Here is a 20,088-nt window from a genome sequence, read left to right as displayed (position 1 = left end):
ACGAAACCTTTCAAGACAGATTTGATCACGGATCAAGCAGCCAGCGAGTTGCATTGATGCAGTGTTCAAAAACTAAGTAGGATAGCATTCTACACAATACAAAGGTATACATTCTCCAGCTTGGGTTGCAGACACAAATACTAGTTTTACTTGTGTCTTGGAATTGTTTATAGTATCTATTTTCATATTTACTCTACGACTGTGATATTAAAGCATAGCTAAACCAGAACAAAATAATCATTTATGCAGAAGGATAAACAGATTAGACCAAAGTAAAATACAGGTAACAAAAACTACTTATACTTAAAGAAACTAGTTGGAAATCTTACAGCATTTTCTTTTTATTCCAGATGAGTGAAGCTTCTCTGGTAGGGACTTTGGCATTCATAATTGAAGAGGAAGCACTCCTTGTGAGAGTCAGTGCTGGATGGCAATATGTTGCGGTAAGTTCTATGCAGTTCTTGCAAATCCATGTGCAGTTAGTGGTACAAAGTAAACTTTACATCAGCATTGCAGCTGTAAAACTTTACTTCCTCATAATGAGGCACAAAGACAATTAAGTTTGAACAGATGCTTCATGACCATCGGCTCTACTTCTGTTCGTACATGTGCCCACAAATTAGAACTTATTTTTAATCTTATGATTGGCTAGTTTTCATTCTGCGTAAGCACAGAAGATAGACTTCATTTTCACAAGTGCTTAATAAACGTTAGTCCTGCTCTCATCCACATATTTACAAAGTGGAATGTGTTTTCAAAGATGCGCCACAGACATTATTACTGATGTCATTCACACATGCACACAGAAGTGAACTTTGCTTTGACAGATGTTTCACAACTTGTAATACTACTTTTTTTTGCAGGTGTACATACAAAGTATACTTTGTTTCCTAAATGCTTCATCTCCATTAGTCCCATTTTGCCATACATTTACACACATTGAATTTTATTTATAAATAGATGCCTCATAGCCATTAACATGGGTTTCATTTACACTTATACACACACGAAGTGAACCTTGTTTATACAGATGTTTAGTAACCAGTGGCACAGCTCTTATTCACATATGTATGTATGGACTGTTTTCATAAGCTTCACAACCATTAGCCATGCATTCATTCATATGTGCACACACAACAAATTGTGTGTACACAAGCTTCATAACAGTACGAGTTCTTGTTCTCTCACTATTTATGGAGGGATTCTTTTATTGTACATGTTTTCTTTTTCACAATTTCACCACTGCTGTGCCTGTTGTTGATAATGATAGGGGAGTGGGCAGTGGAAGGATTTAGGTTGTCGTGAAGGAATGTATTCAATGAATGTTGCATGAAAAAATGCACTGAATGAAATACTATTTCAGGAATATATTTTTGTATAATGTTTTCCAGCTAATGTGTTGTTTAGGATCAGTCTTATTGTTAATGTAATATAACATTTTCTTGGTTACAGTTAGGATCTGTGATCCCCTTGCCCAGCCCTACGCCACCGCCATTGACAACACCCCTGAACACAGAAAGTGCTCGACCACCACCCCCAGAAGGAAGATCACTTGTTGTGGAAAATGAACCAAAGGTATATCTGGCACCCATGAACCATTATTTTTAATTGTTTTGTATTCTTTCAGAATCATAGAGCAATTTGGAGTCTCAGTCATTTCAGCTTAAATAGGACAGAAGCAAACCAATTGTCATGCTAAATAAGGAGGTTTACATTGGGTGAGAATCAAGAAAAAGGAAAGTACTGCAGAAGCGACTGGAGAAGACCTACATGTTTTTGTGATCAAAAACTTGAACTTACTGTGGTTTTACGTGTGGTATATTGCTATCTTGTTTTGGGGAAATGTGGATGCAGGGCAATGTCACAGTGGTAACATCAGAAGTAAACTATGATTGAAAACAAAGAGGTAAAAGACATTCTGATACAAAATAAGATGACAAGAAAGGTAACTAGAATAATTCAAAATATCGAGCTTTATAATGAAAATATTTTTCTCCTCTTCCCTCTTAAAGTGGAAACCTCCTGATGTGGTAAGCACTTACTTCTCATCCATTTGTAGCAAACAGCTGATGAAAAATTAATTTTTTTAATATAACAATACTGCTTCATTTATCTTCAGGATACCTGTCTTCATCATCTAACTAATTGAAGGTGTGCTGAATACGAAGGAAATTTATCTAAACTTTTCATAATTCTCACAGCTACGTCTGGCAGCGCTCAACGAGCCGTTTACAGGAGACATGACAGGAGTTCGTGGTGCCGATTATGCCTGTTATAGGGAGGCTAGAAGAGCTGGTCTTAGTGGAACCTTCAGAGCTCTTCTTACATCTAGGGTTCAGAACTTAGATTCCATAGTCCGCTATTCAGACAGGAGTCTGCCAGTTGTCAATCTCAAGGTTTGTATATATATTTTTCAACATTGTCATTTCCTCAAACAAGAGGTAACTCCATAGATAAAATAACAGAGTGAGCACCACTGTATTCCTAATTTTAACTGGTGAATCATGAAATTACCTACGGCTTCTTACACTCGCTCAGAAGGCTCATTGTTTGTACATTGAATCTTCGTGTATACAGTGAGCTGTTAGCCTCCTGTCATGTGCTCCCTTGCACCAAGGTATATTTTTTCAAATACTTTTTACCACTTTTCCACATATCTGCATCTCTTAAGCTTTCAGTTCTTTTTATGTTGTATATACAGTGATTAGAGAAAGGACAAATGATTGTCATTGTGCAGAGTGCCTTAGAGCAAGAGTTTGTGCCAGTTCAAGGCTGACTTAATCTAATGCGAACGAAAGTCATTGGAGACTTAACAGCTCTTTTGACATATATATATATATATATATATATATATATATATATATATATATATATATATATATATATATATATATATATATATATATATATATATACTATATATATATATATATATATATATATATATTAAAATTTATAATTATATATATAGATATATAATTTATAATTTTATAGATATATAATTTATATATATATAAATATATATATGGTATATATATGTGTGTGTATGTGTAAAATTTATATTTAATATACATTCATACCCCAAACTTACGCGAGGCGAATTTCCGCATAAGTCTGGCACGGTCTCTAAAGATGATAATAAATGCTTATTTCTAGAATTTAAACACTAAATATGACCCTAATCATGCTCCCAAAATTTTAAACTAACTTTTAAATGAAATTAAAGTTACTGTAATTTCACTGAATAATACTGCAAATGTAGTCAGTTATGCACATTTTAGTCCTAAGTTATGTTGTGTTGTCGTTTGTTAACAGTGTCCTTCATGTCCTTCCTGAGCATCTGGTGTTTTCTTTTCCATATTGTTTTATTCCCAGAGAAATGCTACGCTCCTACAGTATAGTCATGGCTTTCATTGATACAGTAACTACACATGATATAATGGTGAAAATAGCAAAACCTCAACCTCGTTATTTTTTTTCAGGGAGAGATTCTGTTCAACTCTTGGCGGGATGCCTTCTCAGGATCCGGAGGAACTTTTGCACAGAAGCCTAGGATCTTTAGCTTTGATTTAAAGAATGTTGTGAAGGACCCCACATGGTAAGCTTTTGCCTGCTGATATCAGCTGTTGTATGTCTTTGGAAGAGTCTTTTTCTTTCAGTGTTGTCTTTCCAATTTAGAGTTCTTTTAATGTTACTAAGAGTTCTGTACTTGTTACCTTTCAAGATACCATTCTAATATCTTCCCGAATTTTGTAGTATAACTTCTATTATCTGTGTCTACACTGTCTGCAACTAGGCATTATCTGCATGCAGCCACAGCCAACCAATAATAGAATTGTTGCAGATTGGTCTATGCCATGTATCATGGAGGGGAATGGCATTGCAGGATATCAAGAATGCCAAGGACAGGCTGAAAAAGTACACTAGTGATTTGGGGAAGAAGGTGCCCAGGAGTCAGGTCCACAGGGTCATGGCAAAAGGCCATCATGAGGGCATTGAACAGTCGACTTTGATCTAGTTTTGTCAGCAAGGGGCAGCTGGCATACACGTTGGCAGTGTTGAGTTGGAAGCTGCAACTACAAAATTTGCAGGCCTGCATGGGATTGCAAACTTTAAGGTGTCCAAAGGTTTTCTGTTTCAGTTCAAGATTCGTCATGGGCTTTCTAACAAGACTCATACCAAAGCTTTGGATTTGTCCAAGGAGAGAATAGAGGAATTGTGACGGATGTTGCAAGACTTGATGAAAAAAGGTTCTTTGTTTTAGGGCAAATTTACAACGCTGACAAAACTGGTCTCTTCCATTGCTCCTTACCCACTAATATGTTGGGTGATGAGAAAGTAAAGAGTTTACCTTGCTGAAATCTTTCCAAGAAACTCAAGTCTGCTTTGTTATGTGCAAATATTTCTGGTAGCCATCATTACAAACCAGTGATAGTTGAATATGTGAAGCAACTACATGCCCTGTGTGGGCTGATGGTAGGCTCTCAGTAATCTGGTATCATTCAGCAAAGGCTTGTTTTACCTCCAAGATCATAACCAATTGGTTTCATAATCACTTTTGTAAAGAGGTTGTTCATCAGACATAGGACTTGGCATTACTAGACACCAAATGTAAACTTTGCTTCTCATGGACAATGCATCCTAATGCAACCCAGTTGGATGGTGTATTAGGGTCATTTATTTGCCTCCTAATATGACTGTACTCATTCAGCCAATGAACCAAGGTGTTATTGCTGCAATGAAACAGCTATATTGGAAAAAGTTTGTAGAGGAGGTGATGGTGGTGCTTGAGGACAAGGGGGAGAATGAGCAAGCCTTGGATACGGAGGGGGAACAGACACTGGAGAATCTTCAGAGGTATTCACTGAAGTCTGCCATCAACAAATTTGCAGATGTTTGGAAGGATGTCACTGTACAGACTCTCTACCACGCTTGAAACCATATGCTGAAGGGAGAAGAGGGCATGATGGACTTTCAGGGGTTCGAAGTCGACAACTTCCACCTCACACTCACAGAGGAAGGCTTCCAACTTTTGTCCGACAGTGAGATAGTTGCCGCTGAAGAAGACGTTGGCGATGAGGCTATTTCACAACGAGCACTTTCATACAAGCACTTGCACCTGGTCTTCAGTATGTTTATTGAGATCATAGAGAACCCCAACAATGACCCTAACTACTGCCCCAGAGCCTTGGACTTGGCTGCAGAAGTTTGGGATTTTCAGCAGAATATCATTGCAAAGCTCAATCATTATCACCAGAGTACCTTGGCAGCTTCTTCACATTCCAAAAGCCCGTGCACCCAGGGCCACTACTTCTTTGGTAACTTGGTTGTTCAACATAGAAACGCAGGTTGAGCATGTGTGCACCCTTGATTTACAGAATATGCAAGGTTCCTTCAGCTAAGAATCTGATGTGTTGCTGCCCCACGACCATAACCCTCTAGGCACCTCTTCCAGCCAATTCGACACAGTTGAGCTGGTAGATGGGGAGTAGGTGGAGGAGGACTAGTAAACCTCCTCAAAAATTTTTAAAAGTCCTACCATCGTAAGCACTTAGGGCGGCACACACAGGTACGTGACAGAAAAAGTTTGGTTTTATTTTTGCATTTTTTCTTATGTAAAGAACAAATGTTTGTATTAGTGTAGGAACAAAAAGAGGTTTGCCTTTTGTGTGTACCATGTATTTTTAAGTTTTAATGTGTACTGTGTTTAGGCAAAATAGGAAAAAGAAAGTGATACCCAAATTATTTGGTATTGTACTATACGTACAGTACACCTTTCATATTGTGTGTTGCATTCGAGAGGGAAAAAGGGTGTCTAATTTTTTTACAATGTTTGTTCAAGTGTTATACAGTGTTTTTTTATGTGTTTAGGCAAAATATGAAAAAGGAAGTGATACTCATGTTATTCGGTAGTATACTGTACATACAGTATGCATATCACATTGTGTGTTGTATACAAGAAAAAATAAGAAGGGTTTACTATTTTTAGTGTATGTATACAGTATAATTTGTGAAAAATATGGGAAAATAAGCTATCTAATTGCCTTTTGCATCAATTTTTTTAGCTTGAGGTATGATGGTTGTTTATAAGCATTTTTAGTGTTACATTTATGCGGTATTGACAAAGTAAGGAGAGTAAGGGTATGGTTGCCATTTTACATCCGTGGAGTTTTATTTGATCTTATCTGGTGGGGCATTGGTTTTATTATTGCGGATAATCAAAGGAATACTGTAATTACTATTATTATTAATATCATTATTACTTACTTGTAGAGTGCTGAATCTGCAGAAGTTCATCTTCATCACTTACCTTTTACACAGACAGCCTTACATATTTATATTAATCTATCTCCAACAGCTGTCTGATATATTGTGCTGCCTCTTTTGTTGGTTTTTCATGTATCCCCAGCTCTATGCACCTGCTCTACTGTACTCAGTTTTTTCAACTCTCTATAGCATTACAAAATGTTCTAAGGGTCAGCAGCCTCTCTGCGCACCACAACAACTCACACAACTTAATCTTCAGTTCTCTTCTGTAATATTCTTTCATAAGTAACATGTTTAATCTTATCTTCATTATGGTACCATCTTTGGTTTTTAGTTCTTTGATGTACCCTTCTCAGCTGTTTCCATTTATAAACTTCTACTTTGTCATTCATGCTGTACTTTATTTTATTTAATTTTTCATTTTGCCTACTATTTTCATTTTTAACTCATTCTTGACTGTTTGATTTTTACAATTTCTTATTTCTTCTGCTTTAACTAATTTAATTTTTTTAACTGTGGTGAGTTGTCATATGAATAGAATGGAACACATTGAATAGACTAAAATGTTTTGGAAGGAAATAGGAGATGGAAGAGTCTTAATTTCCAATATAAGAAAGGTAAGTATATAACGCTGCTGATGTTGTGAAAGTCTTCTACACAGGGAGTTCTCACATATTGTGAGGCATTGCTAGCTAGGGGTTAACGTTGTTGTACAGGCCAAAATTGGGCCACCATAAATGGAAAGTTTTCTTTTTCAGTAACCTACCATATATATATTCAGTATTACAGTATTTTTTTGTAAATATCTTTATAATTTTAACATTATGTCTACAGGAGGATTTTTTTCAATAGATTTTGCTGTAAGACTGTTGCCTACCTGACACAGGCTTGGCCTAATTCTAAAGCTGATAGTTCTTATTTTTCATATTATTAAACAAAAACTTTATTCCTAAAATATTTTGTACAACCTAATTTCCCGCACAGGTTAATTATACTTCCCTTTGTTTGATTCTACTTGCTTTACTGTTGATATGTGGAATTTTTTGGATTGGCTTTCTCATCAATTTTGACGTGACAAACTTCAGTTTTGCCTGCAACATTGGCTATCTCTTGTAAAGCCTGGCAGATGGTTATAAACAGGAACCAGAAAATTTTAGCACGTAACATATCCTTTATTGTTAGAAAGCAATTACAGTATGGCATAAACATTTAGAAATGTATGGTAGAGGCTAACATATAGTCAGCCTTTACTTAAGCATGTAGAAAATATTTCAAAACTTACCTTTTTTCTGTTCCAGGCCACAGAAGTATATCTGGCATGGCTCCAACTTGGATGGAGAAAGGGCTCTTTCATCCTACTGCGATGCATGGCACACGAACGCCAAAGATGTCGTGGGCTTAGCATCATCCTTGCACAAGAATCGTCTCTTGGGTCAGGAGAGGATGGGCTGCCACAACTCTTTTATTGTCCTATGCATTGAAGCCACCGGAAAAGCACACTTCAGGCGCAGACGCCATGTTCCTCACTCATCGCACACATCTTCATCGTTGTCATTAGAACAGGAGATGACAAGCGAGGAGTATCAGGAATTTTTGAATAAGATCACAAATGAAGAAAATGTGTGAAGAAACATCCTTCCATTAATTATATCTCAAACAGTGAGTGGACTTTCACTTAAAAAAGGTACAGTGGTTGTGAAAGTTGCTTAAGAATTAACTTTCACAGACAACAGTTTCATGACATTAAGTTATTACTCATATTTGGTGCTGATTTAAACAATAGAAACCCATCCTACCACTTCTTTGTATAGGACAGAATATAAGAACTAAGGATTACTTTCCAACTCTTACTGATGGACAGTTGTGTTTAATATGATCATAATGTGATTTATCCATTAAGAAACAACGACTTCCACCTTGTCATGCTTCTCTCGAGTCACAGAGACACAAAATGACAGCAGTATCTGTTGTTGTACGTAATATTACGGGTCGTGGCTCTTTGGAAGTAAAGTTGTTTATTGTCAAGTCTTAATCAGTGTTACCAATAACTGTTAGCTGTTGTAGCTCCCTTTAGCAAACCCTGGATTAGCCTTCTGGTACTTCAGTGTACACTTCCGTTTAGAACGAGAACATAAATCTAGAACTGCTCTAGATTTCATGGCAACTCCCTGAAGATCCATGCTTTCACCTACTTTGTGTGTTTAGGACATTGAAAATTCTGTACTTTACCAGCTCTGTGTAAGATTGGGAGTAATGAAGTTTTAGAATTTGGCTTTTGTCTGAGCCTAAAGAACATTATACAGTAACTGTTAGGCTTTTCGGCATCCCTACAGGAAGATGATATATGAACTGAAAGATTTGAGTCAGGGGATATGCTTACATCTGTTTCCTTACAGGAATGGACAGTTGGTAATGTCTTGTACTTGTGTATTCAAATGTTTACAACAGGTAAGAGATCAGTGTTGAATGCAAGGTCAAAAACAAGAAAAGTAATTGTAATCTTGCATTCTGTGTATTAGTTTCTATTAGATTAATGTAGTAGAATTATCTGAAGTTCGTGAGTGCTTAGTTTATTTACCTAAAAATGGAAAACTCATTTACTGAAGTATGAACTTTAGTTTTGTACATTAGGTTACAAATATGCGAGTTGTTCATTAACAGTTATTAAAACAAGGGACATTTTCATGTTTTGTAAAGTGAACGACTTTTATATTTTTTTCTGTTTCTTTCCCCAGTTACTAAAACGAAAAATATTCCATGGATCTTTACATTATTACTTTTTTATGTTAATAATATAAGGTAATGAACTCTATAAACATTTGAAACTAATAAGAAAAAATAATTCTGTGAATAGTTTATAAGAAACATAATTTTCCATTTTCTTCCATTGTCATATAAATTAAACTTTATTTAGGGCCTACTTCTTTTTGGGAAAATTCTCATTAAATTCCAACACCTTGAGTTTATATGATGCTCTCAGTATCTCGGATTCGGAAGGAATCTTTGCAGCAGTAAATATGTGCACTGAAAATGCATCTTTTATGTTTTAGTAATGTAAATAAATGTCTATGTTTGACTTAGAATGACTCAGCCAAGTTGGTTCCTGTATGTTGAGAAACCAGAGTAGCCATTCTGCAGTGAGGTAGAAATCAATTACCGTACTATTTGATCTTCCATTTTTGCCATTTCACTCGCATCTTTTACAATGCCGTGACAAGTTGTATGTGCTTTTGAAAATGTTGTACTTGTTTTCCTAGTAGTGTATGTAGTGAATAACTTAAAAAGTAGTTCAGTTACTAAAGAACTGGGTGATCATCCACAATGCTCTGAGAGCTCAAAGGAAAACAAAAGCTTCAATAAGGCATTTATTTAACAAGTGGATCTACCATATCTTTGGTCTCTTCCACTGATTAAATCGCCCCCTCCAACCTCTCATGCCTTTTCTGCTTGGAAGACTCTATGTATTTTATTCTCCGTGACCTAAGCTTTAAGAGTCAACTTTTAGTTTTGTTAAACTTGACTTCAACCAAATCTCTTTTCCCTCCCTGTTTTAGTCAGCTGACTGTTGACATTCTTTCCCACCTGAGCTGAGGTTGACAAACATCCCTTCAAAGCTAGTACAGTATTCACCATACTTGTCTTCCTTTTAGAATTACCTTTAAAACAGTGGATAAGTCATGTATTATTAGAATTTTCTGATAATGTTTCTCATATTGTACATTGTTCTAATACCAGTTATGTATGTGTTCTTTACATTTATGTCGGATATATCGAATGCTGCTTTAGGGTATTGCTGCCATACAGTTGCATTAACTCCTATTTAATTCCAAGTCATTCTTGAGAAAGTGAGAATGGATGTTGATCCTACCTCTTCTGAAAATGAAGCCCCACATAGTGAAAATGGACCCGTACAGAAACTGTGATCACACTACATAGGATCATACAGAAACTAGCAACATGTTGCTCTTCATTCATGGCTGTAAACATAAAGACCTTTAGGTTTGAAGCATTGTTCTACAGAACTTGGTGAATGGCAGTATTTCTGATTGTGAAGGTTTTAAAGTTTTAAAATGGAATGTAACAATTTCAAATTTTTAATTGATGCTAACTGCGAGACATCCTGGTTCTTTATGGTATTTGAAAACTGTGACAGGATCAACCTCTCCCATGCAACTTATATTCTATCTTTTTGTGAAATGTAAGTGAAATTAATATTCTATCTTTTTGTGAAATGTAAGTGAAATTAAGGTTTAAGCTTTATAAACTATGAATAGCCAATATGTTTTATAGGTTTGTACTGCTATTTTTGCTCACTATTTTGTAGATTATAAGTATGTTTTCAATCTTAATTTTTTCCATCTTGAAATATTCTTCAGACATAAGTTAATCTTCTGTTTTCATTAATAAAGATTTATTGTCTCTCTTTCCCACATATTTCATGGAAATTAAGAAAAAACTGATAATTATATTGATTATTTTTTAAATTAAGCCAATAAAAACCATTCTGTCTTTCATACAATTTAAGAGAATTGAGGAGTTCTTTCTTTTAACATGAATGATTTATGAAAAATAAGCAAAAAGAACAATCTCTCTCTCTCAAACATCAATGAAAACAGAACAAAAACACACTCTGTCCCACTGTTCAGCAAAAATGAAACAAAAGCAACAGTAATCTTTGAGGCAAAAAGAAAAATAAAGTATAAAGATATCAAGCTTAACTGGAATGAAACTGCTTGATTACTATTGTGGGTAGTGTGAACTAATGCATCATAGCATCTGTTGCCAAAGCAGTCTTTTATCTACATTATAGTAATTTCTAAAATATCTAGTGTATATTATTTATGATACCGATGAATCTGTAATTACCTTTGTACCATTGATAATGTTATATATGTATTTTTATTCCATCTTTGTTAATCAATTTTTAATATTTTTAAGTTTTTAGCTTTTTATAATTTCAGTGTATAGTAGTTCTTGAATTATTTTTTGTAGTTTTTAAATCAATTTTGTAGGTTTTGCTGGTAACTAGTCATGTATGTTATACTCTAGGAGTAAACCAGCAACAAGCTCTCTAGACTTGTAAAGTTCAACAAGATAAAATAAGGCTGTCAAGCATCCTGCAGGATTTTTAGATTGCCAACAAGTATCTTACAACAGTTGTTGTAACAGAAGTGTTCTACGTAGTATTGTCTTCTGTAAAGCCAGCTTTGCTGGAAGATTTATGAATTCTGTAATATCGAATTATGGGATATTTTGTCTTTGGATATCAGTGGCATTCAAATAACTATTTTTTGAGAATTGCCAGAGTACTAGGCTTATCTGTGTTAGTTTGGGAAGGTTTCTTAAGGTGCTCTTGCTGTCATTCATTGCTGGATGGTGAAATAATATCTATAAAATTATCTGTACATTAAAGGTATCTATAGCATTAGTTTTAAATCGTAAGTCAAATCACAGAATATATTAAACAGCACATCATTGTAAAATCATAATATTCAATCTGTACTGATATTGCTATTTATTATAATTAACGAGTTGAAATTACATGAAATTGCAGTGCAATATGAAATTGTACATGAAATCGCAGTTCGGTATGAAATTGTAGAAAGACTTTTTTGGTCCTTGTTATAAAGTGTTTCAGATATCCTATAAGATTGGTAAGAATTGGATAAATATGACAAATATGTAAAGTCTGTCCTAACTTGCAGTCAAAAATAAGCACATTATAGCAATACTAAATCACTTAAGCCTGTGGCAGATATTGTAACTGGCTTTAATATTACTAATGTTTGAGCTTAGTCAGTGACTGTAAAAAAAAAAAAATTCTCATCTGGTTGTCAATTAGAAGAATTTTTGACAAGACTGAATATTTTTCTTTAATGGGAATTATAATTTAGGTTTATTATTATACATCAGATTTATTTCATTAATGAGATTCCTAATTGTGTTCTAGTTTTTTAATTCAATTTTGTTTCAACTTTATTTTTAGTCAAAGTGATGCTGATTTTAAAAAATTACTTTTTATGCCTTATGATCACATAAAACAAATACTTTGCTTTCTGTTGATTCATTGTGTTCGTCTTATTTCTCTGCAAGAGTATTTGTAGAATATCCAGTTACTCAGCTATTTAAATAATTATTTTATGTAATTTTCTTCCTTTCTGGTGTAAGCTTATGTTACCAGCTTATGAAGTCAGATCCTCCTAATTATTATGTAAATTTCTTTGTGATTTTCACTTTTTATTTTCATATGTAATTCCCATTTAATGACATTTGACATTATAAATTCTTATTATTGTTTTAGAAGATAGAAAAAAAATAAGAACTTGAAGCAATTTCGTTTCATGTGGTTAATATGAAATTAACTTAGGAATTCATTTTAATGTGAAATGAAAAAATTTATGTGCAATGGAGAATGCATGAGTTCATTTTTATTTTTCCTGAAGCTTTAAATTGGGAGGATATTATCCAACAATTTGCCAATTGAATTTCCAGTATCCTCCTCTTAAAACATTACAGGCAGTCCCCGGTTTACGACGGTTCCGGCTTACGACGTTCCGAGGTTACGACGCTTTTCAAATATATTCATCAGAAATTATTTCCCAGCTTACGACGCATGTTCGGGGTTACGACGCGTCGTCGTATGCCGATCCGACGGAAGAAATATGGCCCCAAAACGGCAGAATAATCATAATTTGAAGGTTTTTTTGATGTAAAACTCAATAATAATGCAGTTTACATCGTTTTCAATGCACCCAGAGCATTAAAAGTAAGGTTTTCTTATGATTTTTGACGATTTTCGACGATTTTCCGGCTTACGACGATTTTCGGGTTACGACGCGGCGCAAGAACGGAACCCCCGTCGTAAACCGGGGACCACCTGTATTCCTATTTATTTGTATTGTTTCTTTGTACAGCAAATTGTATAAAGTTAAATATGTATGAGAACAGGATAATTCATGTAAGTTCTACCAACTTTTGATATTATAATTAATGTGCTGAACAAACTTCCAGAAGAGAACATCCCTGTTAGATGCATGAATATAAGCAGAGTCAAGAGCAGAGAGGAGAAATATAGAAAAACAAAGAAACAAAGCAGATAAATACAGTACTGACAACTCTGTTTACTCAAGTCTTAGATAATAATTGTAAAAAAGTAGTGTCATGGTCATGTCTGAATCATGCTGACCTTTTTTTGTGAAAATTATAGGCAATTAAAATCATGAGCATGGGATTTAGTGCATTGTGGGTATATGAAAATTGAGAACCTTTAAAATATTTAGTTTTATTTAGCAATTGTCAGCTTGTGTTAAAAAATTAAGAAAATTGCTGTAATGTCACATACAAGTTTTGGTTTTGCTTTACCAACATGTGCAAAAAAATATTAAAGATTTTGAAATATTTCCTTGTAGGCACTAAAATTTCAGCAAAATTAGAGTGAAAATCATTTTAAGGTTTCTTGTTAATATATTTTACCGAATCACAGTTGACTGCCATTGTAAAAATCCATTATTTGTTTCCTATGAAATACACAAACCGTCATCTTATATAGGAATATTTTTGTAGCACAAGATGATTGTTGACAGGGTAGTTTATTTTAAAGTAAGTGTGGTAAGTGGCAGTATGTTTGGGAGGAGGGGTGTCCCAGCCACTCATCTGGGTGATCCCTCACTTTTCTTACGCCGCTCTGATGTTACTGTCACTGGTCTGCAGTGCTGACTTTAGATTGATGAAAATTGACTCAAACTTTCTTTATTACGCCTTTGATTGTTACTGATACTAGGCCAGACTTGTGAAATGTCCTTGACATGGCATAGTAGGTTCATGTTTTCTTGTGACAGTGGTTTGCAAGTTTTTTGCCTTCTGTGGGGAGGGCCAAAATTGTTCCAAGGTGCTTCCTTACTAGGAGTACAAAACATGGTTGTTTCATCAAAATTGATACACCCCTTGTCATTCCAAAGAGATCTTCACTTACTGTACCTACTGGTGCTGTGACTACTGCTGCTTAGTCTTAATTCTTGCTGGAATCTTTGCAAGAGTTGGCTTTGCCTGCATTAGTGGATTTTGGTATTGGCCCTGCTGCTGCTGCTGCTTCCGGTGGTGCCACTACTGTCCCTATTACATGTAGGCCTATTCCAGGGAGATGATGTCATCTGCCATTGCTGCTGCTCCAGCTGTTGTGATCCACTAGTTCCCTCCAGAACCTTGCACTGACCATGTCCTCATCCATAGAGGAAAGTCTCATTGAGAGGCGAATTTCGAACAGGGTTGGAAAATCCTGTGTCCTCCTCAAGCTTGTCATCTTCCTCCTATTGTATCTTCCAGCCCTCTTCCAATTCTGCTCAATACCCAGATTATAAGAGAGGATGGGATGGGTGGGGTAGTTCTGCAGATGCAGCTGGTGAATGGCCTTGCCTCTCCAAGTCTATTCTTATAGTTTTGCATTGCAAATTTTAGGGAGGCTTGTAGTCAAGAAGGACATCCACCTATAAAACTTCTGTCAGAACAAATTATGAAATGCACAATTAGAAAAGTCCCATTAAAAACAACAACATAAACTAGGGATTAACCTGAGAGTAGGAAGAAGGCTCACAAGTCATCTCACTGAGAGAAGCTCAGCAGGACTTTATGTGCTGGACAACTCTTCCCAGAAGAGAGGCGACAAACATTGCTCCCATTCTTCAGACTGATCCTCTGGGAGATGGGCAAACAGTGCAGGTATGAGTATTCTTATGACTGGCTGCCTGTCATTCCATCTGTGTTTGGTACTGGTACCAGTTAAAATCCAGTGCAGTGGCTGTTACTCTGCTGACCAGTCACCCTAGTGCAGTGTCCTGGCCTCAGTCAAAATGCCCATCTCATACACACTGTTACTAAGATCATCTTTCTGTGCTTGTTTGCAGATGTGTTGTATCCACTTCCCCTTCACTAACATCCAAGTGGGTTCAGTTCCCAGCACATGGAGACAGGATGATGAGGTTGATTCTGTATTCTAATACCAGTAATGGCTGGGCCTTTAGTAGTAGACACGGATAGAGACTATTTTTGGTCTTCTTTGTCTTCAGAATGAGGGTTTTGTTCTTCCTTTGGGGTTAGTTTGGCATACTTCTCTTCCAGTGAGCATTTCTCAGATTGCTTTGGTGTGCCTGGTCTGCGCTGGTAGAGGGGGCAAACTCTGTCTTTTGTGGAACTGGTGGGTCCTGAGGGCCCTACTTTCTCAAACAAAATTAGCTAAGGTAGAAAGGCCTTATGTGGATTTAGTGTGCTCATTCATAAGCACAATGGTCTTCGAGAGCTTTTGAGGGCTATCTCATGGCACTTTTTTTTTTTTTTATCACTAGGATTCTTCTGCAGCCAGAAGGCAGAACGCATCATCTCCAAAATCCTCGTTTTGAGAAAATCGAATTTAAAGTTTTAAACATCCATTACTTTGTTCCTACTTGTGTCAGTGCTGTATATTTTGCATATCTGCAGACTGACATCTCAACTCTTGATTTAAGCCATTAGATTTCCACAAATCCTGTATAAAATTGCAAAATTAATATCACATTATCTTCTGCTAAAATGCGGACATGATGCACTCTGCCTTGTAATCCTTTGCTTTAATTATTATATAAATATTTGGTAGAATGTATATTAATTAAAAAAGTAAAGAGTTTAGAAGGTAAAACACATTTTCTCAATAGCCCTTAGTATTTTTGGAAAAAAATATGTCTATTTAATGCAAGTGTTTTATTGAAAAAAATATCCTCTTTCATATTGCACAGAAATTAAAGTAAAATTCATTCACTTGTTATAAAAAACCTTACATATCCATATTATCAGAAACATAATGATGAGTCATATCATTCTATTTTGGGTCCACTGATTATGAAAACTGTGCGAGTGTCAAATGGGTCAGATATTCTTGAGACATGAGAATATCCCTGCCAGGCGACAAGACTTTGTGAGTTTGTTCGTCGGAAATGTCTGGGTTCCGGAGAATTCATTCAAATGTGAGTTTTTTGGGGCAGAGCCCAGGGTGTGAAGGTGTTAGTCATCAAACAAATTATCATTTGAAGATCAACACCGAGATTGATAGAAGCCTTCGGTGAAGGCTCTGTAGAAAAAAACCTTGCATATCCATATTATCAGAAACATAATGATGAGTCATATCATTCTATTTTGGGTCCACATAATTTGATAGCAGATCTTTGCTCGATTCATTGTCAGGCATGTTGACCAAGAATTCTCTTGTTTTGGGGCATTTTGCAAACTAGCTTGTCAGTTTGTTTTTCTTCTTTATAGAAGATATTCCTGGGAAAATTTTCCATTGGAGTCATTAGGAGATCACTTGTTTTTTAACTTTTTTACAAAATTACAAAACTTAACTTATATTGAAGCTCTTTGAAAGATGTCTTATACCGAAATCCAATTACTCCTTTCTCAAACATGACATCTGACATCTACAATTGATTCTAAGTATGGCAAATCACCCTGTTCTAACTGTTCTTTTCTGACTGTTTATTGCTGGAATATTAAAGAAATATTCCTTGCCATTGATGTCCAGCACTTCCAGTCATTTCACAGATGTGTGAATCACTTTTTTCAGGTCTTCCATATTGTAAACATTACCTTTCCTCTTTAACTTCTTTTCAACATGGCCATGGATGTGTGGCCTGTTGTCACAGATATTCAAAATTAATACTATTAATTTGGTTTTCAGAATTAACAAGAATTACCATGGCATTGTATAAGCACCAGCTTTTCTGTACAGCACTATTGCCTGCCCAGAAAAGAAAATCCTGAGCATCTCTTCCTTTTTAAGTGATAGATATGCATTGGCCACATGATTTCTGCCCGATTCATCCCATATCACAGCATAATGTTTATCTTGTACTTTAGAAACTTTTCCTCCTTTAATTTTGTTTGCCCTCATACTGGCAAATGTTCCATTGACTACAATCAGTCGAGGTGTAAAGATGCAGCTTTTCAGTCCTGTGATCATTGGAAGCAAGAGAACTTTCTGAATATCAACAGCATAAACTCTACCGGTAGACTTCCATACCTTTGAATTATCTTCTTTATAGGTTTGATGAGCTTCTTTCATCTTGCAATGTATTTTTCTTGTGAAATAGATACACTGTAATTTCATTTTCTTGTAAGTTTTTGTAGACAGCACTTATATCACAGGTAGTTTATTTCCCTCCTGTAAAGACATATCTTTTTTATGTGTTCCACTATTATTGAATGATCTTTCTTATTTGTGGGGATGTGTTGACCCCTCATGTCAGGCTGTGCTTTGTTCATCCCTCCAACAGAATCTTCAGAGTTTTTTACCACATCAACAATGACTCTACTGCTGCTGTATCCACCAGTTCGTATGAAGAATGTCTGGCAAACCTGTATTTCATCCCTTGATGCACTGAGAAATGTATATATGAAAGAATAAGATTTCCTGTTGTTGCTGTATTTCTTTTTCTCTGGACAGGTTCTTTACGAATTTTAGAAAGTAATCACTGCCTTTGTGTGTCGTAAGTCATGTTCCAATACTCTTCGTGGATTTTGCCTCTCACCTCTTCTGTAAATTGTGTTGTACCTCTTCACATGCACAAGGTGTAAGAAGTGGATGTTTTTGGCTCTGAATGTGCTGCCTCTCTGCTGTTGTCCAACCCCAACTTTATCTGAACTCCAACCCTAGCCTCATCCCCAACCCCAACCTTATCTCTAACCCAAGCTTCATCTCTGACCCCAACCTCATCTTTGGCTCCAACCTTAAACTCATCCCCAACCCAAACCTCATCTCCAAACCCAATCTCATCTCCAGCTCCAACCCTAATCTCATCTCTAATTCCAACCCTAATGACAACTCCAACCTCACCATAAAACAACCTCAACCCCAACCTCATCTCTAAACCCAACCCCAACCCTGACTTCATCCCCAACCCCAACTTCCTAACCAACTCTGTAGCCCTTACCTTTGCCTTAATTCACTGAAAGCTTCCCGTGTAGTAGCAAACATATTCTTGTGTGCAATTTAAAAAATAATAATCCTTTTGTTGCTCAGGACTGGAAATACATGTCCTTTCCTCAACAGTTAGTGATTACTGAACTGATAATGAATACAGTCAGACAGATTCTGTCAGAGTCTGACATGTGATGACATGTTATAAATTGTTTTAATGCACTCTGCCAGTCAGATTACATCAAGTATCATGTTCATTTCATAGCATACCAAATCAATTTCAGGCAGAATCCATTAAGTCTTAGTTAATGCTTTCTGCCACGTAAACATGTTCATAGTGAGTTTTGCCATGAAATATTGCAGAAAGGACGAGGAGAAAATAATTGCTGTTTTCTTGGTATAAAGACAAGACAGACATATCTCGACACAACCACAAGATTCTCCTCTTTCTGACGATTCCATAGGTACCAAAATTTCGAAAATGACATTTTTGGAGATTATGTGTTCTGCCTTTTGGCTGCAGTCTTGGGTTAACTCCAGAGACTTTGCAATCTTTCTGGTTGTCTTGTTCCCCACTTGCCTGTAGGGTGTAAGAAAAGGGAGACCTAAGTGCCAGAGGACTCCGAGAATTGCCTTCTATAGATGAACTCATCGATCTGTTGGCTATGAACAGTGTCACTGGAGCTCCTGTGGAAGGGATTGCCCTTTCATTTTCCAAAGCAGTCCCCATGAAACTGATAGCTATGGCCCCCTCCAGTCTGCCTAGTGATTGTACCTGTATTCCAACAAAGTGGCAGACTAACTGTATCTGTCCTCTTCTTTGAGGATGATACAATGGAAGGTGTTGAGGGGAAAGGACACTGACATTCCTCAACCACCAGTCTGCAAACCTGATGGCCAACCTGGTTTTTAAGAAGTGCACTGCTGTTCACAGCCTCCTCCTATCAGGTTGTGACCAAGAGCATTGTCCAAGTCCTGAACAAAATGGTAACAATATCATTCTTACTCTTTTGAAAAAAGGCAGGAGCAGAGAAGAGAACTGTCACTCAGGACTCCTTAATTCATTGTGTGATGTCCTTCAAGATGCCTACAGCAGCTTCAAAGGTCACTGTGTAGCCAAGCTTTCGTGAATGGCTATGCTAGAGACATTGGGATTAGGACATACCTGCAAACCCCAGCATAAAGGTGGCAGTCCTTCTCTCCTACTGCCATTAGTCAAGAGATGCCTGTCATGCCACTGGGCAACATGGCACTGACAGGGGTAGAGTCCTGGGTACTCTCAGTCCTGTAGGATGGGTACTGACACCTTTCAAAGAATGCCAGCTACCCCTAACACTTAAGCCAACTTATTTCCAGGCCTACCTTCCAGAATCACCCTTATCTTTTGCCCTGTTAGCTAAGGTGAGGCCATGCTGGAAAAACAAGCCCTGAAGTTGTAGATGACCATTCTCTGGACTTCCATAGCTGCATTTTCCTAGTGGAGAGGTTAACAGGAGGTTGGATTGATTGATTATGAAATTTAGGTCTTGAAGACCAAGCGCCGGAACCCATCAGGATTATTCGAGAGACTGGTTACTAATCTCTCTCCAATGAATGGGTACGTCTAGCAGACTTGGTTCAGGATGGGACTCCATAGTTTATGTTAACTAACATCAGAGAGGGCAACTGAGGGTTGCATTATAATTTGTCCTGATGACTTTGGGCTGAGTGATATTTTTAGTAAAAAAAAATTGTGTGCATTGAGTACAGTATTATGTCCAAACAGCAGCTATACGTATATATTATCTAAAAATTGTATGCTTGAAGAAAAACCACTGAAAAATTAGGATTTTATTATCTATAAACATTTTTTATTATAGGCTTTTTATTAATACAGTATC

The 20,088-nt window shown here is 36.3% G+C and overlaps 1 protein-coding gene across 12 annotated transcripts in view; it reads left to right on the top strand.

The window, feature by feature from the left end:
* The window catches only part of Mp (Multiplexin), a 657,865-nt gene extending 645,183 nt beyond the window's left edge, over nucleotides 1-12,682 (top strand). For all 12 annotated transcript variants that reach the window (XM_067131161.1, XM_067131168.1, XM_067131166.1 and 9 more), the window contains 5 exons: nucleotides 351-443; nucleotides 1,453-1,575; nucleotides 2,202-2,396; nucleotides 3,483-3,598; nucleotides 7,566-12,682. In XM_067131161.1, the coding sequence (XP_066987262.1) occupies nucleotides 351-443; nucleotides 1,453-1,575; nucleotides 2,202-2,396; nucleotides 3,483-3,598; nucleotides 7,566-7,893 (855 nt within the window). In that variant the 3' untranslated portion in view covers nucleotides 7,894-12,682. The remainder of the gene's footprint in view (nucleotides 1-350; nucleotides 444-1,452; nucleotides 1,576-2,201; nucleotides 2,397-3,482; nucleotides 3,599-7,565) is intronic.
* The last annotated feature ends 7,406 nt before the right edge of the window (nucleotides 12,683-20,088 follow it).

Source organism: Macrobrachium rosenbergii, chromosome 29 (assembly GCF_040412425.1).
Source record: "Macrobrachium rosenbergii isolate ZJJX-2024 chromosome 29, ASM4041242v1, whole genome shotgun sequence".
In the NCBI taxonomy this organism is placed as follows: Eukaryota; Metazoa; Arthropoda; class Malacostraca; order Decapoda; family Palaemonidae; genus Macrobrachium; species Macrobrachium rosenbergii.
Note: the sequence above shows the minus strand (reverse complement) of the source record. Positions and strands in the feature narration are given on the sequence as shown.